Source organism: Aethalodelphis obliquidens, unplaced genomic scaffold, assembly GCF_003676395.1.
Source record: "Aethalodelphis obliquidens isolate GAN/ISIS:26980383/991018 unplaced genomic scaffold, ASM367639v1 scaffold1, whole genome shotgun sequence".
Classification (NCBI taxonomy): Eukaryota; Metazoa; Chordata; class Mammalia; order Artiodactyla; family Delphinidae; genus Aethalodelphis; species Aethalodelphis obliquidens.
In genome coordinates, this window is record NW_020837945.1 from 8,226,500 (window position 1) to 8,251,149 (window position 24,650).

The window sequence follows — 24,650 nt, forward strand, 5'->3', positions numbered from 1 at the left end:
TCGAGTGTTACCAAAAGAATCTTAGGTGAAATACCTTGCAGGTCTTCTATTTGTTTTTGTAACTTTACATGCTGCTGAATTAGATCCTTGATTCCCTCAGGGTCATTTTTACAGAGTTTTTGAGCTTTTATGTTTGCTTGCAGGGCCCAGTCATATTCCCCCAGCATAGAAAGAGCAGCACAATAACGATAATGACCCTGTTCCAAAAAGATAAATTCAAATTTTTCTCAAAAATATGCTTAAGTTCAAGAAAATAGATAAGGAAAAAATATTTTGCTTGAAAACTGATTAGTTACTTAAAATGTTACATTAGGATCCTATCAATAAAATAAATAAAAATGTTAATACCTCTCAGGAAATAAAGTCACCTAAATGAGTTAAATGAGAAGCTACGAATAGTATTCATAATAATTTTTAACAACTGACTAGAGATCAGTGTCTCTGCTTAAGAGATTTTTGTACCTCCCCCAAAGAAAATAATTCAACCTTTACTGTACGTAAGAAAGAAATACATTATTCTTATGCCAAATTAAGTATAAAAATGATGCATTATAAATAACTTAATTTTTTTCAAAATACTTTTAGGCAGTAATAGTCTCTAAGTCATTACACTGCCTACACTTCTGAAGTCAAAAGAGTTTTAGAGCTGGGAGGAACAATCAGCCTGTACAGTAGTTTTCCAGCCCTGCTGAAGAGCATGGGCACAGATAAGGGGTGCAGCTATTAATTCCATCTTTCTTAATCAGCTTTTAATTATTTTACCTCTAAGTATAGAGTTCTTGGCTTTAAGAAAAGATCTGAAAACCACTGATTTACTCAATTCCAATGATCAGGTTGCTTGTTTTATTGCTACAGAACCATAGTTCTGGCTGGTCCCATTTATGCATTTTGGGAAATCTTCTATATCAGGCATGAACATTTTAATCTAGAAAGCTAATATTACCAAACCTGGGGCTAACTCAGCCAACCCCTCCTGTAGCTACTCCCAAACCAAACTCCCATTTTAGGCACAGTATCTCCATTTAAGAAGTGGCTAGAAACTGGCCTAATGCCGCATTTATTTAGAGACAAACCAAAGAACTTGTATCTTAGGACTCCAGGTCCAGAGCTCTTTCCTTTTTACTACACATTTTACAAAGAACATTCTGATTCTACGAGAAAATATGAAATCAGAAATAAGTGATCCGTTTAAGAAAGATGCAACTTTCACTAAAAGAAGCCAGAAACAACCAAAGGACCTCTGTTTATGCAGGTTCAGAGCATATATGATCCTACTGTGGTGCACTAACCCAACCTGTTCCAGGGCATTTCTTAGCCAGGCTCCTTAGGCTCAGATCAAAGATCCCAATTCAGATTGCGTTTGGTTAAACTCTGCTTTTCCTCCAAAGGCATAAGATAAAGAGTTCTCACAGATACGCTACAGGACCAAAATTCTATCCGCTAAGCCTATATCAACTTCAAAGTTTAAATAACTGCATTAAAAAATAATCACAGCGTAGGAAATTATGAGAGATTATAAACCTTACCTGCTAAATTTGTAAAAAACGCTTCATTTCTTTCTCTTTTCCACTCACCTTTCTCATCTTTTACTGGGTCCTTTTCCCTAAACTCCGTAAAACCCAGTGTAACTTCTATCAGTTGAGAAAGGAGTTTATTCAGATCTCTCTGCTGAAGTTGTCTGAATGAAGCTTAAATTAAAGGTATCTCAGAAAGTTTCTTGAACCCAATTACATAGAAAGTTTTGCTCTTCTCTGACATTATCTCATTCTCTATCACATATACAGTTCATCTGACTAGCATCCCCTCCTCTTGTGTGCCACCATGTCCTACTCCACACAGTAATGACCCCACTAGTGCCCCCGGCTCAACAATGGCTGGCAGGGTAGAAGCATAGCTGTGACCCAGGAGACTGGTCAATCCAAATGCACCACTTCCCAGGTCACAGTAATTGATCCACAGGTGGGTACATGGCTCAACCAGGATCGGTCTGAGGCATTCCACAGTCATACTACATAAATGCTAACAGAGGCTCTCTCTCCACTACAGTTACTAGGATATCAGTTATTAGGATATCACTTTTACAAAATGAAGCCAAGAGAGCCTATGCTCTAATTACCACTTGTGGTCAAGACAGAGTAACAGGGATTGGATATACCCTCTTGCTTAAAACAAACGAGGACAAAATACATGAAACGAAGGTTTGCAAGACACTGGACATCGGGCAACAAAAGAGAGTGATCCCTGAGAGATGAGAAACACAGAAAGCCCTATGATTGCTCCAGCTTACTTAAGGAGAGATTCTAAGCCATAGCACACGGAGAAGGAACCCAGGGAGAGACCACAGTCTCAGTGAAGACAGAGCCAGGAGTCCAGGAAAGCCAAGGCAGCTCAAGTTCACAGGGCAGAGGACCAGAGAGGAGAGAGCTGGACAGAGAACTCCAGAGATCTTCAGAGGGTCTCCCTTGAGTCTTCAGCTGAGTATCAATCAGTACATGCATGTGGGGCAATTACCAGAGCCAGGGAAAGAACCACTTGAAAGACTAAAAGGGAACAGTAGTCAGCACTGACACAGGGCAAGGAATAATTCCTGTTCCCACTGACCAATGCAGAAAACATCCTAATTCATGGAGTATTAAGTACTCAAAAGAGTTGCCTCAGTTGTGCAGAAAAAATTAGCCCTAGACCAAATACCGCTAAGATATCACCCAACAAAGCTTAAAACAACACTCCAAAGAATCTGCTTCCAAGTAACTTTAATACATCCCAAAATGAAACTCAAAAGTATTTACAGAAATACAAAAATATTAGTACCAAACAAGGTAAAATTAACCATCTCTGGCAACCAATCAAAAACTACTAGGTATGCAAAGACAGAAAATGTGATCTATAATGAAGAGAAAAAAAATCAATCAGTTGAAAACAATCCAGAAATGACACAGATGATAGAATTAGTAGACAAGGACATTAAAACAGTTATAAATATATTTCATATGTTCCAGAAGCTAAGGGAAAAACTGAACATATTAAGAAAAGACATGAAATATATAAGAAATACTCAATCTGCAATTCTAGAGGTGACTGCTATAGCATTTAGATGAAAAAAAAATTAGATGGAAAAGGCAGATTAGACATAGCAGAAGAAAAAGACCAGTCAATGTGAGGACAGAGCAATAGAATCTAGGTAAAATGAAACAGACAGAGCAAAAAGAGAAAAAAGATTAAAAACGATGCTAACAGGGAAGCACCACTGAGAAACAGAAAGAAAAATGTGTACAGATCTGGATCTGACCATGCCTGAAGCTGACCCCCTAGACTTTTTGATTACATGAACCAATAAATTCCCTCTTCTACTTATGAGTTAGGTTTTGTCACTCCCAAACAAAAGAATTCTAATACACTCCTGAATATTAAAAAGTTCTTGAGGACATTTGTGAGGTTTGTATCCTGTATAACATCAAAAGATAATGCACTTGTAAATGTCAACAAATATCTGTTGACTATACTGTAAAAATTCTCACTCTTTGGGATACAATGACTCACCCTCTCTTAAGCCTAAAAGTACGTGTAGGACTTATATAACATTGTAAATCAGTATACCTCAATAAAAAAAATAATGAAAATAAAAAATAAATCATTTAAAAAATTAAAGTATGTCTATGACAGCTGACACTGTACCAGTCTTCTCTACCTGGAAAGAAGGAAGAAAAAATGGTCTACCCTCACACAGAAATCTACAGAGTATCTTCCTATACAGGCTTATATCCTAGAGGAATGACTCAATAGACTCAGATTCATGAAGGAACTCATAAAAGAATGGGGACTTCCCTGGTGGTCCAGTGGTTAAGACTCTGCACTCCCAATGCAGGGGGCCCAGGTTAGATCCCTGGTCAGGGAACTAGATCCCTCAAGCCAGAACTAAAGATCCCATGTGCCACAACTAAGACCCAACGCAGGCAAATTAATTAATTAATTAATTAATTTAAAAATGTCTATTCAAAAATTAAAAAATAAATAAAAGTAAAGAATGCATCTTGCAGAGTCTACTTTTGTTTTTGAAGTTTAAAATATCCTTCAATGAGCATTCCTTTCTGGTAAAATAAAATGATAAATGAGCTCAATATATAGTTACCAAATTTTCTGAATACTTACTAAGAGTTGTGTTTTTCATCTACACAAATACTTTTGCAACCATCAAAAAAATCTCAATTTAAAAAAATGAGTGAACCCACATAAATATAGTCAACTGATCTTTGACAAAGGACAAAGGCCATACAATGGAGCAAAGACAGTCTTTTCAACAAATGATACTGGAACTGGACATCTACATGCAAAAAAACGAATCCAGGGACTTCCTTGGTGGTCCAGTGGTAAGGAATCCGCCTTCCAATGCAGCGGACGGGTTTGATCCCTGGTTGAGGAACTAAGACCCCACATGCCGCAGGGCAACTAAGCCTGCGTGCCGCAACTGCTGAGCTTGTGCGCCTCAACTAGAGAGAGAAAACCCACACACCACAACTAGAGAGAAGCCCACACGCCTCAACGAAGAGCCCGCATGACACAACGAAGACCCAACACAGCCAAAAATGAAAATTAATTAACTAATTTAAAAAATGAATCCAGTCCTAAAGCCCTCGACAAAAATTAACTCAAAATAGATCACAGACCTAAAACTCCTAGAGGATAGCATAGAGGAAAACCTAGATGATCTTGAGTATGGTGATGACTTTTTAAATACACCAAAGGCATGATCCATGAAAGAAATCATTGATAAGCTGTACTTAATTAAAATTAAAACTTATGCTCTGTGAAAGAAATGTCAAGAAAATGAGAAGGCAAGCCCCAGTCCAGGAGAAAATATTTGCAAAAAATACACCTGATAAAGGACTGTTATCCAAAATATACAAAGAACTCTTAAAACTCAACACTAAGAAAACAACCAATTAAAAAATGAACCAAAGACCTTAACAGACACCTCATCAAAGAAGATACACAGAACTTCCCTGGTGGCGCAGTGGATAAGAATCCACCTGCCAATGCAGGGTACACGGGTTTGATCCCTGGTCCAGGAAGATCCCACATGCCTCGCGTGCCACAACTACTGAGCCTGCGTGCCAGGCTCCGCAACAAGAGAAGCCACCGCAAGGAGAAGCCCATGCACCACAACGAAGTGCAGCCCCCACTTGTCACAACTAGAGAAAGCCCACACGCAGCAACGAAGACCCAATGCGGCCAAAAATATTTTTTTTAATTTAAAAAGAAAGAAAAAAAAAGATACACAGTGGCAAATAAGCACATGAAAAGATGCTCCACATCATATGTCATCTGGGAAATGCAAATTAAAACAATAAGATACCACTACACATCTATTAGAACAGCCAAGGGCTTCCCTGGTGGCGCAGTGGTTAAGAATCCGCCTGCCAATGCAGGGGACACGGGTTCGAGCCCTGGTCCTGAAGATCCCACATGCCGCGGAGCAACTAAGCCCGTGCACCACAACTACTGAGCCTGTGCTCTAGAGCCCGTGAGCCACAACTACTGAGCCCGCGTGCCACAACTACTGAAGCCCATGCGCCTAGGGCCTGTGCTCTGCAACGAGAAGCCACCACAATGAGAAGCCCATGCACTGCAACGAAGAGTAGCCCCCGCTCGCCGCAACTAGAGAAAAGCCCTCACGCAGCAATGAAGACCCAACGCAGCCAAAAATAAATAAATAAATAATTTTTTTAAAAAAAGAACAGCCAAAATTCAGGACACTGACCATGCCAAATGTTGGCAGGAGGTGGAGCAACATGAACTCTCATTCATTGCTGGTGGAAGTGCAAATGGTGTAGCCACTTTGGAAGGTTTGGCGGTTTCCTAAAAAACTAAACATATTCTGATCATATGATCCAGCAACCGCACTCCTTGGTATTTACCCAAAGGAGTTGAAAATGTATGTCCACACAAAAACCTGCACGTAGCTGTTTATAGCAGCTTTACTCGTAATTGCCAAACCTTGGAAACAATCAAGATGTCCTTCAGTAGGTGAATGTATAAATAAACTGCAGTATATCCAGACAATGTAATATTTTTCAGTGCTAAAAAGAAATAGCTATCAAGCCATGAAAAGACATGCAGGAACCTTAACTGCATATTACTAAGTGAAAGAAGCCAATCTGAGAAGGCTATACATTGTATGATTCCAACTATAGGACATTCTGGAAAAGGTAAAACTATGGAGACAGTAAAAAGATCAACGGTTGCCAGGAGTCTGGGGGGAAGGATGGATCAGAGGATGTCAGGGCAGTGAAAATACTCTATATGAACCATAATGGTGGAATACATGTCACTATACATTTATCCAAACCCATAAAACATGGAACACTTAGGGAGTGAACCCTAAGACAAACTATGGACTTTGGGTGATTATGATGCGTCCACGTAGGTTCATCAGTTTTCACAAATGTATAGCCCTATTGGGGGATGCTGATAATGCGGGAGACTATGCAAGCATGGGGGCAGGGAATTTACAGGAAATCTCTGGACCTTCCTCTTAATTTTGCTGTGAACCTAAAACTGCTCTAAAGAAAATAAAGTCTTAAAAAAAAAAAGAGTGAATATTTTATGTTTGATAAGTTAAGCCAGGAATAAACATTTTACATAAAGGCCTCAATGTAATTAAGAAAGTTTTGAATTTAAGATATATGAAAGATAGCATATGTACTGTGTATATCTAATGGACGTTTCAAAAGAATAAACTGGGAAGGAGGCAATATTCAAATGATTAAGGGTGAAAATTTTCCAGAAGTGCTGAAAGACATGAATCCTCGGATTTTAGAAGCCAAGCTATCCCAATTACGATGAATTTAGAGAAAATTCCTCAGACACATTGTGATGAAATGGCCAAACGTTAAAGACAGCGAGAAGATCTTTAAAACACCCAGGAAAAGAAAAGATTACTTACAAAGGAAAAATAGCAGACTTGTCAACAGTGGCAAAAAAAGTCAAAAGAATGTAGACTCAAACATCTGCAAAGAATATTATACCCTGCTGAATTATTATTTAATAACTGGGATAAAATAAAGCCATTTAAAAAAAACAAAAAAAGAAAGTTTAGTATACTTTTTCTAAGTTGATAATAGATTGAAATAGCAAAAGTTATCCCTGGAAAACCAGTATCATGGTCTAGGTTTCAGTATTATGAACTCTATCATCCATTCGTTCCATAAATTAATTTATACAGCACCTGCCCAATGATCAGCAGAGATTATGTTTCAAGTACAACAGCAACTCACGATGAAAATGGCAACAAGCTCACCACCTTCAAACAGAAGCATATCCAGTGCTGGATTCTCAATTCTATTTTGTCTTTCACTTGCAATGACACCTTGTAAAAGTCACTTTACCCCTTCTGGGACTCAATTTCTTCATCTATAACTGAGGCATTTAAAAGTGACTCCAATATTTGGAGGCAGAAGTCCACCTGGAGAATTTTATAATCCCCAGACTCTAATACACTCCTAGGCCATCTGAATCACAATTTGGGGGCTCTGAAATCCTATGATTCTATTCACTCTGGTTTATAAACAAATATGTAAACACTTTTTAAAATCTATAAATATTGGTAAGCCAGTTAACTCATTTCAACCCATTCATTCAACTCATTTATTAAATCAACAAATACTGACTATGAGTGCTTGCTATGTGCCAGGCAGCCCGTCAGGCAGTCCAGATTCAGAAGTGAACCAACCAACCAAAAAACCTGTCCTCAGGGAGCTCACAATGTACTGGAGCACATACAAAAAGCAACACAACTTAAATAACATATATCATATGTTCAATAATGATAAACGCTAAGAGGAAAAAAAAGTAAAGCAAAGAAAAATAGCAGATGTCTAGGAAGGGGCGGGTTTTGCATTTTAGTAATGTGGTCAGGGAAGGTTTCACTGAGAAGAGAACTTTCAGTGAACAATGAAAGGAAATAAGAGAGCTAGCTCAGGCTCTGGGGAAAGGCACTCTAATTCTAGGCAGAGGGAAGAGCAAGTACAGACTGGGAGTGGACCTGGCATGTGTAAGAACAGTGAGGAGGCCAACGGGCCAACAGAGTGAACAAGGGAGAGAGCAGCAGGAGTGAGGTGGGAGAAATAACAGGTGTTAAAGACAGGAGGCTGGTCAGATAGAGCCTAGTAATAACTTTGATCAAGCGAAAGAACCATCCTCATCCACTGCTTTATTAATGTATACTTAGGTTATCTGCAGTTCTGTGCCATTAAAACAATACCACAGTGACCAATCTTGTCCATCTCACCAGGTGCACATATGCAAGAATGCTTGTGGGGTACACACCCTTGGAATCAATCACGGCATACGCACATCGTAGTGCTCTCCAAGTGGGCTATGACAAATTCACATCCCACTGGTTTATTAAGAGGTCCTGTTAATAAGCACACTACTGATACTTAGGACTATCGATCTCTAACTTTTGCTCATCTGAAGGACTCAACATCACATTGTTTTTCACTTGTGGGTGTACATGTGGGTCTGCTTGGAGGCTATTAGGCTCTCTCTATTAGGTTTCTATCTCTTTACAGTTTTAATTACTAGGAAACAGAATATACCTTTTTCTATCACCCATTCAGGTTTCCTCATCTCTGAAATGCTTGTTTATTTCATTGGCCTGTTTTCTACTGGGTTTCTTATTATCTTTGTTCTTTGCATATTCTGAATATAAATCCTATCAGTTATATATGTTCTATATATGACAAACTATCTCCTCCCAAATTATTTCCTTCATGGTGTCCTGACATACAAAAATTTTTAAGTTTGAGATAGTCGAATTCATCAGAGTTTTTTCCTTCACTGACCTGTGCATGTACATTATTTAAGAAATCCTTTCCCAGCTCAAGGCTATAAAGCTAGTCTCCTACAGCTCCTTCTGGGTTTTAAGTCTCATTTTCCACAGCCAGGTCCTTAATCCATCCAGAACTTGTGGATGCTGTTACCTCAACCATAAGGGATGCTCACGGCCCCTAGGGACTGCTGTCCTCCTCAGACACATGTGGCCCTTACTGCTGGGCTGCATCTCCTCTCTGATCATGGAAATGAAGATTCCCCTGCCACATTCCTGAGCTCTGCCTAATTTTATCTAGCATTTTTACATACAGATTTACATTCTGTAAACAGATTTTTCACAAAGTTGTACGGCACTATTTGTCCAACGTAAATAAGAAAGAAACCTACCTTTGTCCAATTGTTCTTCAGAATAATAGCTCTCTTTCCATCACCAAGTGCATTTCTAAAAAAAAAAAAAAAAAAGAGGAAATATTCAAACTAAAGGCATTATATATTGTATATCTATTTAGACTATAATTTTCCATATATAATCTAGTTTTTAATTTTTTTAATCCACATAATATATGTCCATTATAGGAAATTTGGAAAATACAGAAAAGTAAAACAAAGGGAAAAAGTCACCCAGAGTCACAATCACAATTACCCAGGAACAGCTACTTTTAATATTCCAGAGTACTTCCTGCACACAACTACTTACATCTTACCTATGCCTAACTTCTTGTTATTCTTTGTACGGTTTTTTTTGGTACTATTTTTGCAAGTCAGCAAGACTTCTGATCTCGAAAAATAAAACTTCCAGATCTTTTACACAACACATCGGCTAAGCTAGAGTGGACAAAGCCTGAAAGTTGGGATATGAGATGGGGATTAAGTCCAACTCCATCACTAATGCTCACTGGGGCTGTTAAGAAGTTATTAACCTCTCTGGGGCCACTTTCTCCTCTGTAAAATGAGGCTAATAACTGTGTTCTTCCTGTTTTCAGATACTATGCTAAAGCACAGTGCTTTGTAAACTGTCAAGTACTAAGGTCTAACACCTAGCCTCAGCTTCCTGGCTTCCTTACATTCAATGACCTCCTCCTCTACCCCAGCTCAGCCACCCACCACCGCCCTCCCAGGGAACTTTATCACCACTCAAAACTGTTCAAAGCCCAAAATCACCAATTCAGGCATCCCACTCTTTCCCCCATAACCTAGCTCCTTCTATCTTACTTGTCCAACTATTCCTACTATCTCCTCAGGGTGCCCAACGCACTGACTTACCCACTTTCTCTTTTTTTTTTAACTTCCTTATTTATCTAGCTTAAGATTGGTTGGTTCATCGTTGCATATTCCCATGCATACAACTTCTTTATACTTCTTTGTCCCTATGTTTACATCTTGCTCTATGGCAAAACCCAACACTGGATCAACGCTGCTTCCTGCTTTCTCCATGACTGCATCTAGGGAGCCAAGTACTGCTGGAGAAAATTACACAGCAGAGCACACAGGTAGGACTACTACGCAGGATTCCAACAACCCAAAGGGGCCTTCAACACTGTTAACCAATTATTTCAGACCAAATCATTCTCTAACTTTGTAAAATGATCCTTTCAAATCTTACGTCCTTTCCTCAAACTTCCAACTCCCCTTTCTCTCAGCAGATGAGCTCTGCTTCTATTTCAATGAGTAAACTGGAGACATCAAAGAGAACTCTCTCAATTTTCTACAACCAAACTTAAAGACAAACCCACATCTGGCCCTGCCTTTTCTCTTTCACAGTAAGTGTCTTCTTCTGGGCTTCCTTGGTGGTGCAGTGGTTGAGAGTCCGCCTGCCGATGCAGGGGACACGGGTTCGTGCCCTGGTCCAGAAAGATCCCACATGCCACGGAGCGGCTGGGCCCGTGAGCCATGGCCGCTGAGCCTGCGCGTCCGGAGCCTGTGCTCCACAACGGGAGAGGCCACAGCAGTGAGAGGCCCGCGTACCGCAAAAAAAAAAAAACAAACAGTCGTCTTCTTCCTTATATGGGCAATTTCTCCACTTGTGCCATAAAACTATCCATCCTTACAATATCAATTATCCCTTCTCTCACCTGTAAAATTACCCATTCCTTCTCAAGAATCTACCCCATCGATTTTTTTTATTGTGGTGAAATGTACGTAACATACAATTTACCATTTGAACCATTTCAAATGTAAAGTTCAGTGGCATTAAGTACATTCACGTTGTTGTGCAACTTCCTATCAACTTTTAATATGCTCAGATCTCTCTCATCTTTAAAAAGCAAATAAAAAAATAAATCTTAAACCCTAAGCAAACACTGCTGGTAATCTACCCAGCAGCTATCCCCTCCTCTACCTGATTACTAGACTTCCATCGTGAGGCTCTACCTCACTACTACAAGATTTAGAGATAATTCCTTATTAGTTTAAACCAATCATGGCAATCCTACTCTCCTTTCCATTGACAGGTTTAGGGGTAGTCATGTGACCCAGACCTGAAGGGACTTATCACTCTTAAAAAGAGATTACAAAAAAATAAATAAATAAAAAGATTACAAAGAAGAACAAAACTAGGTAACTTACCCTACCAGATAGCAATACCTACTAAAAGGCCAAATATACTTTTCTTTTAATAAAAAATAAAAAGCTATCTAAAGATAGATGATCTAACAAACAGAATAGGATATAGAAATCAGAAACAGATCCTTACACACAGTCACCTGATCTATATGACAAAGGTGACACTGCAGTGCATGGAGAAAACATACTCTTAAAAAATGGGGCTGGGTCGGCTGAAGGGGGTCTCTTCGGTACCCCTACAACTAGTGCAGAGCCTGCTATGTAGAGATGCTCACTGGTTATACGTTCAAAGAATGAGTGAATGGATGAATGAATAAATGTGTCCTCCACATCTACATGCCTGAGGCAGAGCAGAGGCAGCAGCACAAAGAGGGTGGGGGGCTGCGAGCAAGTGGAGAAGCTAAAAAGGCTTCCTCCTCCCCTCCCCCTCCCCATCCATCCACCCATTTCTTGTGCATCTACTACATGCCGGGCACTGTGTTATGGACACAATGTGGACAAGCTGGACACGGCCCTGCCCTCTTGGGACTGACATTCTAATGGGGAGACAAGACAATATGAGAATAACTAAGTGATTTCTAAGCCACGTGAAGACTACTGAGGTGGAGAGAGTGAATTTTCAGGAAGAAGGGTCAGGGCAGGCTTCTAGAAGGAGGTGATATTTGTGCTGAAACTCAAATAAAGGGAGGGAGGGAGCCCTGTGATACCAGGGAAGAGCGTCCCAGGTAGAGGGGACAGGCAGTGCACAGGGTCTGGGGCCGAAAGGGGGGCAAGCAAGCAGAGGGGAGGGGTGACAGCAGAGGCCACAGAGGTAAAGAGAGGAGGGCGTAGGGATGGGAAGAGTTCCTGGGTTGGGGGCCTGAGGACCTGCGAGGGCTGGAGGCGAGGGCAGAGGCCTGTCGGTCTCCAAGGGCAATGCTGACGGATTCGGGGCAGCAAAGAGAAATAAGGCTGTCTCATCAGAGCTGGCTTTGGAAGTCTCAGGGCCAGAGGCAGTACTGGGGGAGAGGACCAGACCCAGGGGACGGGGCTCCAGAAAAGCAGCCCAAGAAGCAACGGACGGGCAGGTTTAAGGAGGTGGGTTCACTGTGGTGGGAGCTCAGAGTAGGGGATTCTGGGAAGCAGAATTAGCTGCAGGCAACGCCAGGAGTGCAGAGAGGTGAGAAGCGGACTGATCCCCACTCACAGGCTCTCCGAGGAGCCTGGTGTGGGAGTCGGGGTGTGGGGAGGGCCCTATTCTGGCCTGGTCCCTCAGAGCCAGGTCTGCAGTGGGAGCCCTGCTCGCTTGCCCTGGGATAGCAGCCCCACCGAGGCTGGCCCTGGCGTGGGGGGCGGTCTTGGGCCCAAGAAAAAAGAAAAAGAAGGAAAAAAAATGGGGCTGGGTCAACTGGACATTCATATGAACCTTGAACCCTACCTCATACAATACAAAAACCAACTCCAAATGAACAGTAGATTTAAAGACCAAAGTTTAAAAATCAAGCTTTTAGAAGAACAAAGAACATTTTGTAGAGTAGGCAAAGATTATAATCAGAACACAGAAAGTGCTTACCACAAAGGAAAAAATTGATAAATTGTACTAGGTTAAAATTACTACTTCCACTTGCGAAAAGAAAACATAAAGAGCAAAAAGGCAAGCCACAGAGTGTCAGAAGGCGTTTGTAATACGTATATTTGACCAATGACTCATATCCAGAATTTTTTTAAAAAAACCTCCTACTGATGAATAAGACATTCAACTCAAAAGAAAAAAAAATAGCAGAAGACTGAAGATTCAAACAGGCACTTCACAAAAGAGAATATCTGAACGGTCAATAAGCATGTGAAAAATGTTCAACTTAAATCTGCTAAATCAACTTAAGGAAATGCAAATTAAAATCACAGCACTGTATCACTACACACCCAGCAGAATGTCAAAATGAAATGACACAAAATAAGAAGTGTTAGTGAGGATGTGGAACTAAAACTCTCATATGCTGCTGGCAGGAGTGTAAAACGATACAACCACGGGTGTGCTTATGTTCAGTGTGCTACAGCTGAACATAAGCACACCCTCCTGTCCCAGCAGTGCCACTCCTTCATTATATACTTAACAGAAATGAAGACATGTGTTCACAATGACACTATCTAAGTCAAGTACTAGGAACTACCCAAATGCCCATCAACAAGAGAATGGATAAAATGTGGTATATTCATGCAATAGATGAACACTTTACAACTACATGCAACAATATGGATCTCAAACACAATGCTGAAAACCAGACATAAAAGAGCACATACCACATGACTCTGTTTATATTGCACAAAAGCAGGCAAAACTAACCTATGGTGTCAGAAGTCAGGACAGGAGTTATCCTGGGGGGAGGAAGCGGGTAGTGACAGAAGGAGGAACAAGGGTGACTTCTGGGTTACTGGGGTTGTGATCTGGGTGCTAGTTATGGTCGTTTGGTTTCTGAAAATTCAACCTGTACACTTATGAACTATACATTTCTCAGTGTATGTACTAAGGTTTTAGTTTTGAAGATTACAACAGTCATCCTTCTGCTGGAGGCTGTAACGTCCAGTGTGGTATCTGAATTACAGTAACCATCCCGCCATCCTGAGGGGGCAGCTTGAGGTCCAAGTCATACAGTGGGGCTGGAAAAAAAAAAACCTAGGTCTTTGATGACATAAACACACAACCTTAGAATCACCTTCTTCTGGAACTCTTGAATAAGGTAAGTTTTCTTCACCATTTAAACCAGCTGAATAAGAGACTTTTGCTATGTGCAGCCAAAAAACATCTTAATGCAATGGCAAACCTCTTCTGTTCCTCACTGCCTCTCTCCCAGAACACCTGTAACGGCTGCCTATGCTAGCTGGCTCCATTTCCTCACCCTCATTTCTCAACCCACTCCAGCCCAGCGTCTGTTCCAAGCTTCCCACTGACTGCTCTCCCTATGGTAAAAGAGATCCATAGAACTAAATCCAAATTCCAAATGGCTTCTCAGCAACAGGCAGTGCTAGCTACTCTTTCACTTGCTTCCATGATCCCACACTGACTTTCCTCCTACCTCTCTGGCCACCTCGTAAAAGTCTCCCGTGCAGGTTCATCCTTCTCTAATTGGCCACTGTTTGTGTCCCTCAAAGCTCGGTCCTACTTCCTCTTCTAATCTCGACCCTGCCCTCTCTAGACTAGCGGGTCTCAAACCTGGCTGCACATTAGTACTACCTGGGGGGCTTCTAAAAGCCCAGTGCCCAATTAATTCAATCAGAACTTGGACTGTAGCCTACAAAACCCTCCTTGGTCTAGCCCCTGACAACCTCTCCCCCTCCTTCTCTGTATTCAGACACACTAGTAATTCCACGAACGCAACATGCTGTGCTCGCTTTGGCAGAACATGAACCAAACTTGGAATGCAACGTGCTCCTTCCCACACTGCTGGTCCACTGTCTAGAACACAGGGGCTATGCCTGTTTTTGCTCATTTCTAACATACCAGTGTTTAATGTTATTTATTATAATAAACAATACTATAATACCTATAATACATAATATTATATTGCTATTATAATTATAATCACGTTTTAAGTATATTTATTAATATATAAACGTATATTAACATTTTCGTATTTACTAGCATTTGACCACATTCGTCTATGAAAGCAAAGTGGGCGGAGTAAATTACATCGCGTTACTGCTCACCCAAGTCACTGTAGCCCAGGGTCCAAACACTCTGGAGGGCAGGCCTGACTTCAGCAGCAGCAGTACCCTGCACAGTACATCTATGAAAACAGGAAAACCCCAGAGATGCAACCCAGTAGTAAGTGTACTGGACAGAGGGTAAGAAACAGAGCTCTAGCATAGATGCTCCAATTTATTACATGTTACATGGGAAAGTGTATTTCTCCAGTCCCTACCCCTATCTAGTTCCTCACATACAATATGTTACATTTTGCCCTAAATTATGTTATGAAAAAACACTTATTTCCCCCTCCTCTAGCTTCCATGTGGATTTGCTAGATTAATCACTAGTGAGCTCTCTCCTCTCCCTAAACCTAACTTTTCCCCGAGGGAATAATAACTTATCTAATGGTGGGGGAGAGGCATCAATCATATGGGGCTTAGCCTCTTCCTTTTCTTTCTTTGGGACCTTATCTTAAACAGCAACATAACACCAGATGCCCTTCTCCTCCAAGCTTAAAGTTCACAAGGGCCCCTGTTACCTGGTTCTGTCTGTGACATGGGTGAACTAATAATAAGTCACTTGGCTATCAGACTTAAGACCCAGTTCTCCAACAACTGTGTTAGTAATGGAGGCGAGACTGCATCACCAATTGTCTTCTGCTTCCATCTCTTAGCTAATTCTGGACTTGGGAGGGGAAAGAGATGCCATTAACTGACTCTCTCAAACCACAACATATAAGTATGTAAGAACTTTGAATACCACAAAAGAATTACTTCTCCCCCTATCGTAAATCATCACTTTCAGGGCCTGAGCAGACCACAAAGAAGTAACAATATTACTCCCCAAGGTTCTCCATCTTACAATGAAACAACAAAAGCAGGATTCAGATATAATGTCAGTTACTGTCAAATATGCAGTGACTATTAACCACTGACTGAATAAACACATACATTTTAAATCAAAAGTTAGTGTCTGGAATTAAAATTACATATGCTCTTTCATCCAAGTAAAATAAATTTTTATCAGGAATTTATCCTACATATATATATATATATATATACTTGCATCTGAGTGTAGAATGTAAGTAAACGGATATTCCTGTATATAATTTTTAAAACTGAAAATAAGCTATATTCTAATACAAACTATTTCACTGAGGAAAATACTATGCAGTCATGAATAAAAACTAGGGTAGATCTCTATATTCACCGATATGCAACAACTCCAAGATTTAAACATTAAAAGCATCAAGACGTACAACAGGGTGTATAATATGCTCTTACCCATGTTAAAAAAAAAAAAGGACATATACCTTAGACTGAACCAAACAAAATGCCTTATTCTGATTTATAAAAGCAACTTCATTTGGTTCAATGTAATAAGTGCTAGTATAGTCATGAAATATCAGTATCATGGATACACAAGGATCTAAAAGAAAGGAATTAGGGCAGGGGTCTCAGCTGGGCAAGTTTTCAGCTTATCCTTTAGTACTCAACTTTTTATGATGTGCATTTGTTACTGCTTTTTAAAAAGGGGATGCACCCCAAAGAAGACTGAAAAAATAACTCTTTCCTTCAAAAGGAAATTCAGCGGGCTTCCCTGGTGGCGCAGTGGTTGAGAGTCTGCCTGCTGATGCAGGGGACATGGGTTCGTGCCCTGGTCTGGGAAGATCCCACATGCCGCAGAGTGGCTGGGCCCATGAGCCATGGCCACCGAGCCTGCGCGTCCGGAGCCTGTGCTCCGCAACGGGAGAGGCCACAACAGTGAGAGGCCTGCGTACCGCAAAAAAAAAAAAAGCAAATTCAGCAGCTTTTAAGCAAAATAAAGAGACAGCACAAGTAAGAGAAAAGAGTGAGGAATAATTCACCAACCAACACGTACACTAAAGCTCCCCACATACACTAAGATTTCTGACATTCACACAGAAACATACAACTGACTTGATTTACACCTCGGGCCTCAGAGAAATTCAGAAACACACACACACACACACATCATTTAAAGTCTATCCACCTGCTATTAATCACAAGTTGGGAGCTAATAGGTAATATCATATAGATATAGACTTCATATAGAGATATATATTTAACTATCTATATAGATATAGATAGTTAAATATCAAGTTTTAAAAGTCCATCGTTTGGGGCTTCCCTGGTGGCACAGTGGTTGAGAGTCTGCCTGCTGAATCAGGGGACACAGGTTCCAGCCCTGGTCCGGGAGGATCCCACATGCCACGGAGCAACTAAGCCCGTGCACCATAGCTCCTGAGCCTGAGTGCCACAACGGCTGGGGCCTGCATGCCTGGAGGCCATGGTCTGCGGCGGGAGAGGCCACCGCAATGGGAGGCCCGCGCACCGCAACGAGGAGTGCCCCCGCTCATGGCAACAAGGGAGGGCCCGCGTGCAGCAATGAAGACCCAATGCAGCCAAAAATAAATAAATTAATTAAAAAATTCCATCATTTTCCAAAGTAAATTTTTTTTAAAAATCCAAGGCTCTCCCCTTTTCCAATTACATTTCCCATTACACAATTTATCCCATCCCACCAAACAATTCAAATTTTCACGTATGAGTCCCACAAGAATGAATTAAACAGTAAGTCTCATCATATACCTTGCAAAATCATTGTAACTATAGACGCTATAGATGCCTGATTGCTTTTTCTAGATTCCCCTCTAATCTGAAAATTTCTAATTACTTCAGTTAAAACCATCACTCTAAAATGCAGAAGATCAGAATAAAAAGGACATGTCACCCCAGCCAGGCATTCTGGGATACACTGCACGCATTCCTCAGCTTGAAGGATTCAGTAGGGAGAAGCAGTGGCAGGAGGCAGCATATTTCCACCACCACCCCCAAGCCCAACCCCATTCCATGTGCTTCCCCAGGGCAACATCTGCTGACCTGGAGGTGCACACCTCTGGAGAGTGGTAAGGGTTCTTTCTGACTCCGGGCCTCCCCTAAACCCACTCAAGGGTGGCCAGACTTACAAGTATAGGCTATTACAAGTGGGGCTATTCGGCATTAAAACCTCCACCACTCTCTGACCATTTCTAAGTGAAGCATTTTCCCCACACATACTTCACCTCAGGTTCCCAACCATTGGTCTTAAAATACTTCTACTTCTCTCCTTTCAAGATTACTTTCCACTTATTTTATCCTTAATGTTTGGTGTTTTTTCCTTTTTTCATCTTATGTGCATTTTAAATTACACTTTGTGTTACTTTTTTATCAAATATACATAAAAGTACAGAGAATAACATTAAGATAATCAACACCCATGTACCAGCTTAGCAAGACCTTAACATTTTGCCATATTTACTTCAGATCTTTTTGCAGAGGTCTGTTACAGCTGACACCCACTGTGAACCATCTTTCCCGGCTGCAATCCTCTTCCCTCCCTCCCTCCCTCCCTCCCCAGAGATACCCACTCCCCGGGTGTTTAACATGCCCATGCACTTTAAAAACATTGTAAATACATACTATGTATTAATTATGGATATGCATATCATTTTGCACATTTTAAAACATCATATAAATGGCATCATACCGTACAAATCATTCTGCAACTTGCTTTTTCACTCAACATTGCATTCATTTTAACTGCTGCACAGAATTCCATTGTATGAATATACCATAATTCATTTTATCCATTCCCCTACTGATGGACTTTTAGGTTGTTTCCATTTCTTTACTCTTAAAAACAACGCTCTAATGAAGGCTCGTACACATCTTCTTGGGTAGCCCAGAAGCGGGCGGCAGAGTACGCACATCTTCACCTTGCCAAAGGGCTCTCCACAGTGATTGCACCAATTTACACTTTTCTCCAGCCGAGTATGAAAGTTTCCTTTGTTCCACATCCTCTCAAACACTTGGTGTTATGAGGTTTTTAAATTTTTGCCAATCTGATGGGTACGAAAGAGAGACTCACAGTTTTTAATCTGCACATCCTGTAAGGACAATCATGTTTATTGACTATTTAGACCATTATTTTAATTTTTTTCAACTTTCACATTGCCGTTTGATTCTATCATCACCTTATGGTGATTAATAGTAGAGACTCTGCATCCAGGCTGCCTGGGTTCAAATTCTGGCTCCATCACACCCACCTAGTGTCTGAGGACACTGCTTGACCTCCCCAGGTCTCAGGTTCCTCGTCTATAACGATAGAGCAGCACCTACCTCACGGGGTTGTGAGGGTTTTATGAGTTAATACATGCAGAATGCTCAGAACAGTGCCAGGGAGGTCGGATGCTTCACCCTCAGCTGTTCCTGCAGCTGCTCAGCCTGATTCCCATAACGGACCTACCAACCCTCAGATGTGAGAGCTTCAAAACATCTCAATCTTGGTAACCCAGCTAAATGGCATGGGTCCTCCTGAGTCAATGGCACGTCTGAATCACTGGCAACATGTTCTTTTCTGAAGTCATATCAACTACTCACTTGGTCAGGAGTTATGTGTATTGCAGGTTCAGAAAACATTATCCCTACATTACTGAGCAAGTCATATAAACAATGAATGAGGTGGGAACAACAGTAAAACCAATGTGGCATAATGCTTCTGACATTAAATAAGCATCCAGCACATATTGGTGATTGCCTAATAAGGAAATGCTGCTGACCTGCCTCTAAAGAAAACTTCACTGGTGTTGAATCACAAACCTAGACCGGCAGGAAAGAGGTACAAGGATGGATGCACAACCCTGCTCTTGACCTTGACCTCACCAGGCTACCTGGCTTCTATACTTCTACTTTGATGCACCTCCTTCACAGCAGAGTTTTAGCAGGATCCTGCTTGAGTGTCTAGCATTCAACACTCACGAAAGAGGGCAGAAACCCCTGGTTTGCCTCTCAGCTCCCAGCGATCCCCTATGCAGAGGGGATGACCTTCCACCCAATCAAGGTTTCAGATAGGCGCCTCGATTTTCACAAGAGGCTAGCCAAGTTGCCCAACCTATTCATCTTGAAAGTATACAGATTGACCTTTAAACAGCGCAGGATATCTGCAATTCTGGACCTAGCCAGAGGCAATAATCTAAAGACATTTGCAGCTCATTTCTTGTTAGAACCAGTTGAGGACAGTGGTATAGACGGAAGACTGTGTCAAGCCCATCCATTCCTCTAGACTAGATAGCCTCGGTTTATCCACGGCTTAAGCCACCTAAAAGCTGCATAACGTTAATACAGCGGTATTCTCCGAGGTGGTGATTTTATTTTCTTCTTTTTAAACTCTTGTATTTTCCAAATTTTCTACCATGAGAAAGTGTTCTGTTTATAATAAAAGAAAAACATACAGGTTATTCTTAAAAGCTTCATACTTGGAATATACTATAGTCCCCACTCCCACCTCCCAACGTAAGTGCTTTCCCTGAGCAACAACTGATATCATATTCTCTGCATTCGTGAGAAAACTTAATGAAAAAAATTATCTATGAAACCCCAAACTGCACTCTCAGGGAGTTTTCTCCTTTGAACAGGAATGTTGCTGAGGTTCTTCTCTACTCCACCACTCAGTTCATATTAGCCATATAAGAAACTTCTTCCAGAACTAAACACCAGCAAAACAGTTTCACCTGAGCAACTGGTGTCCTCTTTCTTCATGGTCAGTGAGAATTATGTAACTTGTCGGGCATTCTCTTTTTATTTTGGGCAACAGAGAGGTCAGATGCAAATATGAATTATAGCCAATCACTAAGCAGGACCTTATGCCTATGCAGCTTTATTCCAAGGATCCCAGGCTCTAACTTGGTTTTTTAGTTTGTTTTGTTTTGTTTTTAATATTTTTCTACTGAGTGGATGTATTCTTGAAGCAACCCGAAACCCTTCTTGCAATAAGGTAGGACACAGTTAAATGTAACTGTCATCTACACTGCTCAACATTAATGCTTAATATTTAAGTCCTAAAAATTTTAAACTGAGACAATAAAATCATGGTACAGTATCAACAATCTTTCTCAACTAATAAATAAAAGCTTAGTTGAACATGAGGAACTAAGAATTAATTATGATTTCACTCCCAGAGTTAAACCATTAAATTTCTTTTCCTTCACTTATGAAGGATATTTACTTAATTTTTTCATAACAAGACAGAGGAAACAAATACAGCAAAAATTCTTCCAGAACTATACAGATTAGTTAATAGAGCAGAAGAAGGTAATATATTACAGGTGTTATAAACACAGACTTTGACATCATCAGATAAGATCTGTGTTCAAATCTTGGCATCACTGCATCATAGCTTGAAAAAAAATGGGGCAGGGTAGAACCAAATTCACAATTACTAATTACTAATGGTATGAGTTTGCCCAAATGTGAAATGTGGAGAATAATTATCTATTAAATGTGTTGTGAGAATTAAATAACCCATACGAAGTGCTTAAAATAATGCATAGCATGTTATCCACTCAATCAGAATAGCTGTTTCTGTCGTTGTTTTTATATATGAAGCCTAAAAGAGCTCTCTTCTAAGCATTTAACTATTTCTGCCGAAGAACTACTGAAGAATTTTCTTGCGAAACTGCAAAACAGAAATACTTCTCAAAGATCGGTATTTAGCCTAACAATTCAGTGATTAGGCACTCTAACCAACTTACCTAAATTGTCCAGTGCGAAGAAAACAAAGAGCTCGGTTACCATAAAGAAGGTGATTTTCAGGTCTTTAAAAGAAATAATGTTTCGTCAGTAAAGAACATTACATACAAAACAAACATAACACAGAAATCATAAGGCATGAAATAATTTTCAAAAACTTTACATCTGTGTGGCAGAGCACAAAGAATATAGTTCTTGTTCCTTCACTTCCTGAGTAACTTGTTCAAACCAACTTAAACTTCCCTGTATTCAAAATGAAGATTAAAAAGTTCTACTTTTTCTGCCTAGCTCATAGGGCTGCTGCAAGGATCAAATGAGACATATTAAAAAACTAGCAAACTACAAGTATCCTATAACTGTACAGAACAGAATACTTATGTAAGTCAGAACTGTACCACCTTCACAAAGAACTCAAATAAAGGAAGCCTGTAAATTACAACAGTAATTTAAATAGCTTCATTTCGAGTTTTGTCCTTTTTGGTTTTATCTTACTGTTCCTCTACCTCTTCCTAGAAGAACAGAGCAGCAGGCTTTCAGATGTGGTGTGCTACCTGGATTCACTCATTCCCTGTGGAGATGGGTAAGACAGGAAAGAGAGTAGCTGTCTACAGCGCACCCTCCTAAGGCTGCTACAGTATTAGGTGGGCCAGCTAAGATGTCAGTAAGAGCCAGGTGACGCACACTTGCAGGAATGCTACAAAATTCTAGCAGCTGAGCAAACAGAAGATGAGGTAGAGAGAACACATGCATTCTCTCAACAATTCCAACTATTACCCTTTAAAATCCCTCATAGAAAGCACAAATCCCTGAATGGGTGACATCTTAAGTACTAGTAACTAACCCTTTGTTATCAGTTAATAATTTGGAAGGAATTAGTGGAAGGGAAAACAAGAGCAAGAAAGAACAGATGACTCTGTACTGGAAAGCTTGGGAACAAAGTGGGGCAGGGTAGAAGCAAATTCCCAATTTCGTCTGATTCACTTGAGTTATACAACTTGATTAGTAAGTTCATCTACTCAGGTCATCTCATGCTTCTAATACCTACGGGTGAGAAAATATATTCTGCATAGCAAATTGATGATATTCTCCAATTCCTCATCTTGTGTTTCTTTCTAATGACTAGCATTCTAACTTGATCTGCCACATAAAAAGGGTCTCATTGTTCTATTTTGCTCTTACCTACATTCAATGGCTCTGGTGTAATAGATAATAGCTATATCAAATCTTTCTTTGGAAAACTCTTCATTTCCTTTCATTTTCATTAGTTCTCCTTGCTGAGAAATCAAGGTAAAAGAAGACCCATCAATTAAATGCAAAGAGAATCAGTAACCCCAATATTTAAGAAAAATGGTTCTGGGTTTCTATCTCAGATATCAGAAATAACCTGGGGGATTACTTAGGTAGAAAATGAGAATTCAATACCCAACATTTTAGAATATACATTTAAAGAAACCTGTCTGTCTCTAATGACTCAACGCTAACTTTGATAAAGGGATATTAAAAAGTAAACAAAGCCATGACATTATGAATAACACTAACAATTTACCCCTTGTGTACCGTATTTGGCAGGCCCACTTTTAAACAGACCTTGACATGCCTGCATATGCAGAAAAGAAATAAGATCCAAGTAGAATTTTAATTTTAGGTTAGAAAATGTGATGTTATTCAACAAACCTGAGTGCTTAAAAAATAATATATAAATCAATAACATATAGGCACTGTTGATTAGACTAACTGCCCCCCCCAAAAAATTATGTGACCTACAGCAAGGATGAAATAAAAACAAAAAAAAACAACCAACAACAACAAAAAATGAAATCAAAGATGCTACAGATATAACTAAAACTTTTCAACTCAAACCTTCAAATTTTCAAAATAAACAAATTATTATTTACTGGATTATATCAATGGCTTTAGCTAGAGAATTAAGTAGAATATTAAATATTTTCCTAAATCCCTTTTTAAAAATTAAGTTAAAATCATATTTCCTATGAGTGAATTGTATGGCACGTGAATTACATGTCAATAAAGCTGGTGGCAAAGAAAAATCATATTCCCTCAACTAATTAAAAGCCTTTTAATTTAAAAAAAATCAAATTTCGATTTTCAATTAACTCTTAAAATCTATAACATTAGAAAATTCTGATCAAGATGGCTTCCTCTTCCAAAAAAAATATTCCAATCAAAATTTATTAAAAATTTCCCTCAAACGTGTTATCAAATTTTATAGTAGTTCCTTGTGTATTGACAGCAGTTTTACTGAACTTTCCTCTGAGTGTTAATAAAAGTTCTAACAAGCAAATCTTAAAATATACTTACAAGTAAATATTTATTCTCACCTCTAGACACTCCGCACAACTTTGAGTTTTAAATTCTTCAAGCAAATTGCAGTTTTCTGTTACAACTTTAGTAATGTGATACTTGTCTAAATTTTATTTTTAGGAGAGAGTGAGAGAACATTTGTTTAAAAAAAACAAATTGCTATTGTTAATGTTCTAATTCTTAGGCTACGTAGGTTGAGTCTGTAAAGTTCAAGATATAATTTCTAAATAATGTTTCTTATAATCTTTTACATGTGTCAACAATATATTTTTAATAAACAGCTGATAAAATGTTTCAGAAAACATTAGATTCATTGCGTGCTAAGAATCTAATCTGTTTTATTTCTAGCATTTAAAAATCTTGTTTATTACTACTCTAGTTCTAATTGTAGTTAACAGTGCTCTGTCATAACACATTCCAAACAGGCCTCATAATTACTCAAGTCAATTCAACAAATGTTATTGAGCTATGGTGTACCTGGCACGAAGTTTAACTAAAATTTCTGAAAACAAAAACCTGAGAAACTACTTTCTAAAATGTGTTTAATATTAAAAAAAATGAAGAATTTAAAATGTCTTAATTCAACATTTTGACTCTCATGAATGTTAAAATTTGACATTTTTTGAAACATTATTCTCATAAAAATTTAATAAACTAATTAAAATGCAGTAGGTAAT

The 24,650-nt window shown here is 39.6% G+C and overlaps 1 protein-coding gene and 1 non-coding gene across 18 annotated transcripts in view; one reads left to right on the top strand and one right to left on the bottom strand.

Moving 5' to 3' along the window:
• The window catches only part of TTC3 (tetratricopeptide repeat domain 3), a 139,316-nt gene that overhangs the window by 97,370 nt on the left and 17,296 nt on the right, over window positions 1–24,650 (bottom strand). For 13 of the 17 annotated variants that reach the window (XM_027098521.1, XM_027098368.1, XM_027098872.1 and 10 more), the window contains 5 exons: window positions 23,991–24,076; window positions 22,831–22,925; window positions 21,654–21,716; window positions 9,220–9,274; window positions 35–197 (listed from right to left, as the gene is read on the bottom strand). In XM_027098521.1, coding sequence (XP_026954322.1) covers window positions 35–197; window positions 9,220–9,274; window positions 21,654–21,716; window positions 22,831–22,925; window positions 23,991–24,076 — 462 coding nt within the window. Of the gene's footprint in view, window positions 1–34; window positions 198–9,219; window positions 9,275–18,610; window positions 18,664–21,653; window positions 21,717–22,830; window positions 22,926–23,990; window positions 24,077–24,650 lie in introns of those variants that run through there. The other 4 variants (XM_027099442.1, XM_027099356.1, XM_027099269.1 and 1 more) reach the window with 3 other exon arrangements.
• Window positions 3,823–3,895, top strand: TRNAG-CCC (transfer RNA glycine (anticodon CCC)). Its single transcript has one exon. It is a non-coding gene; the product is annotated as a tRNA-Gly (tRNA).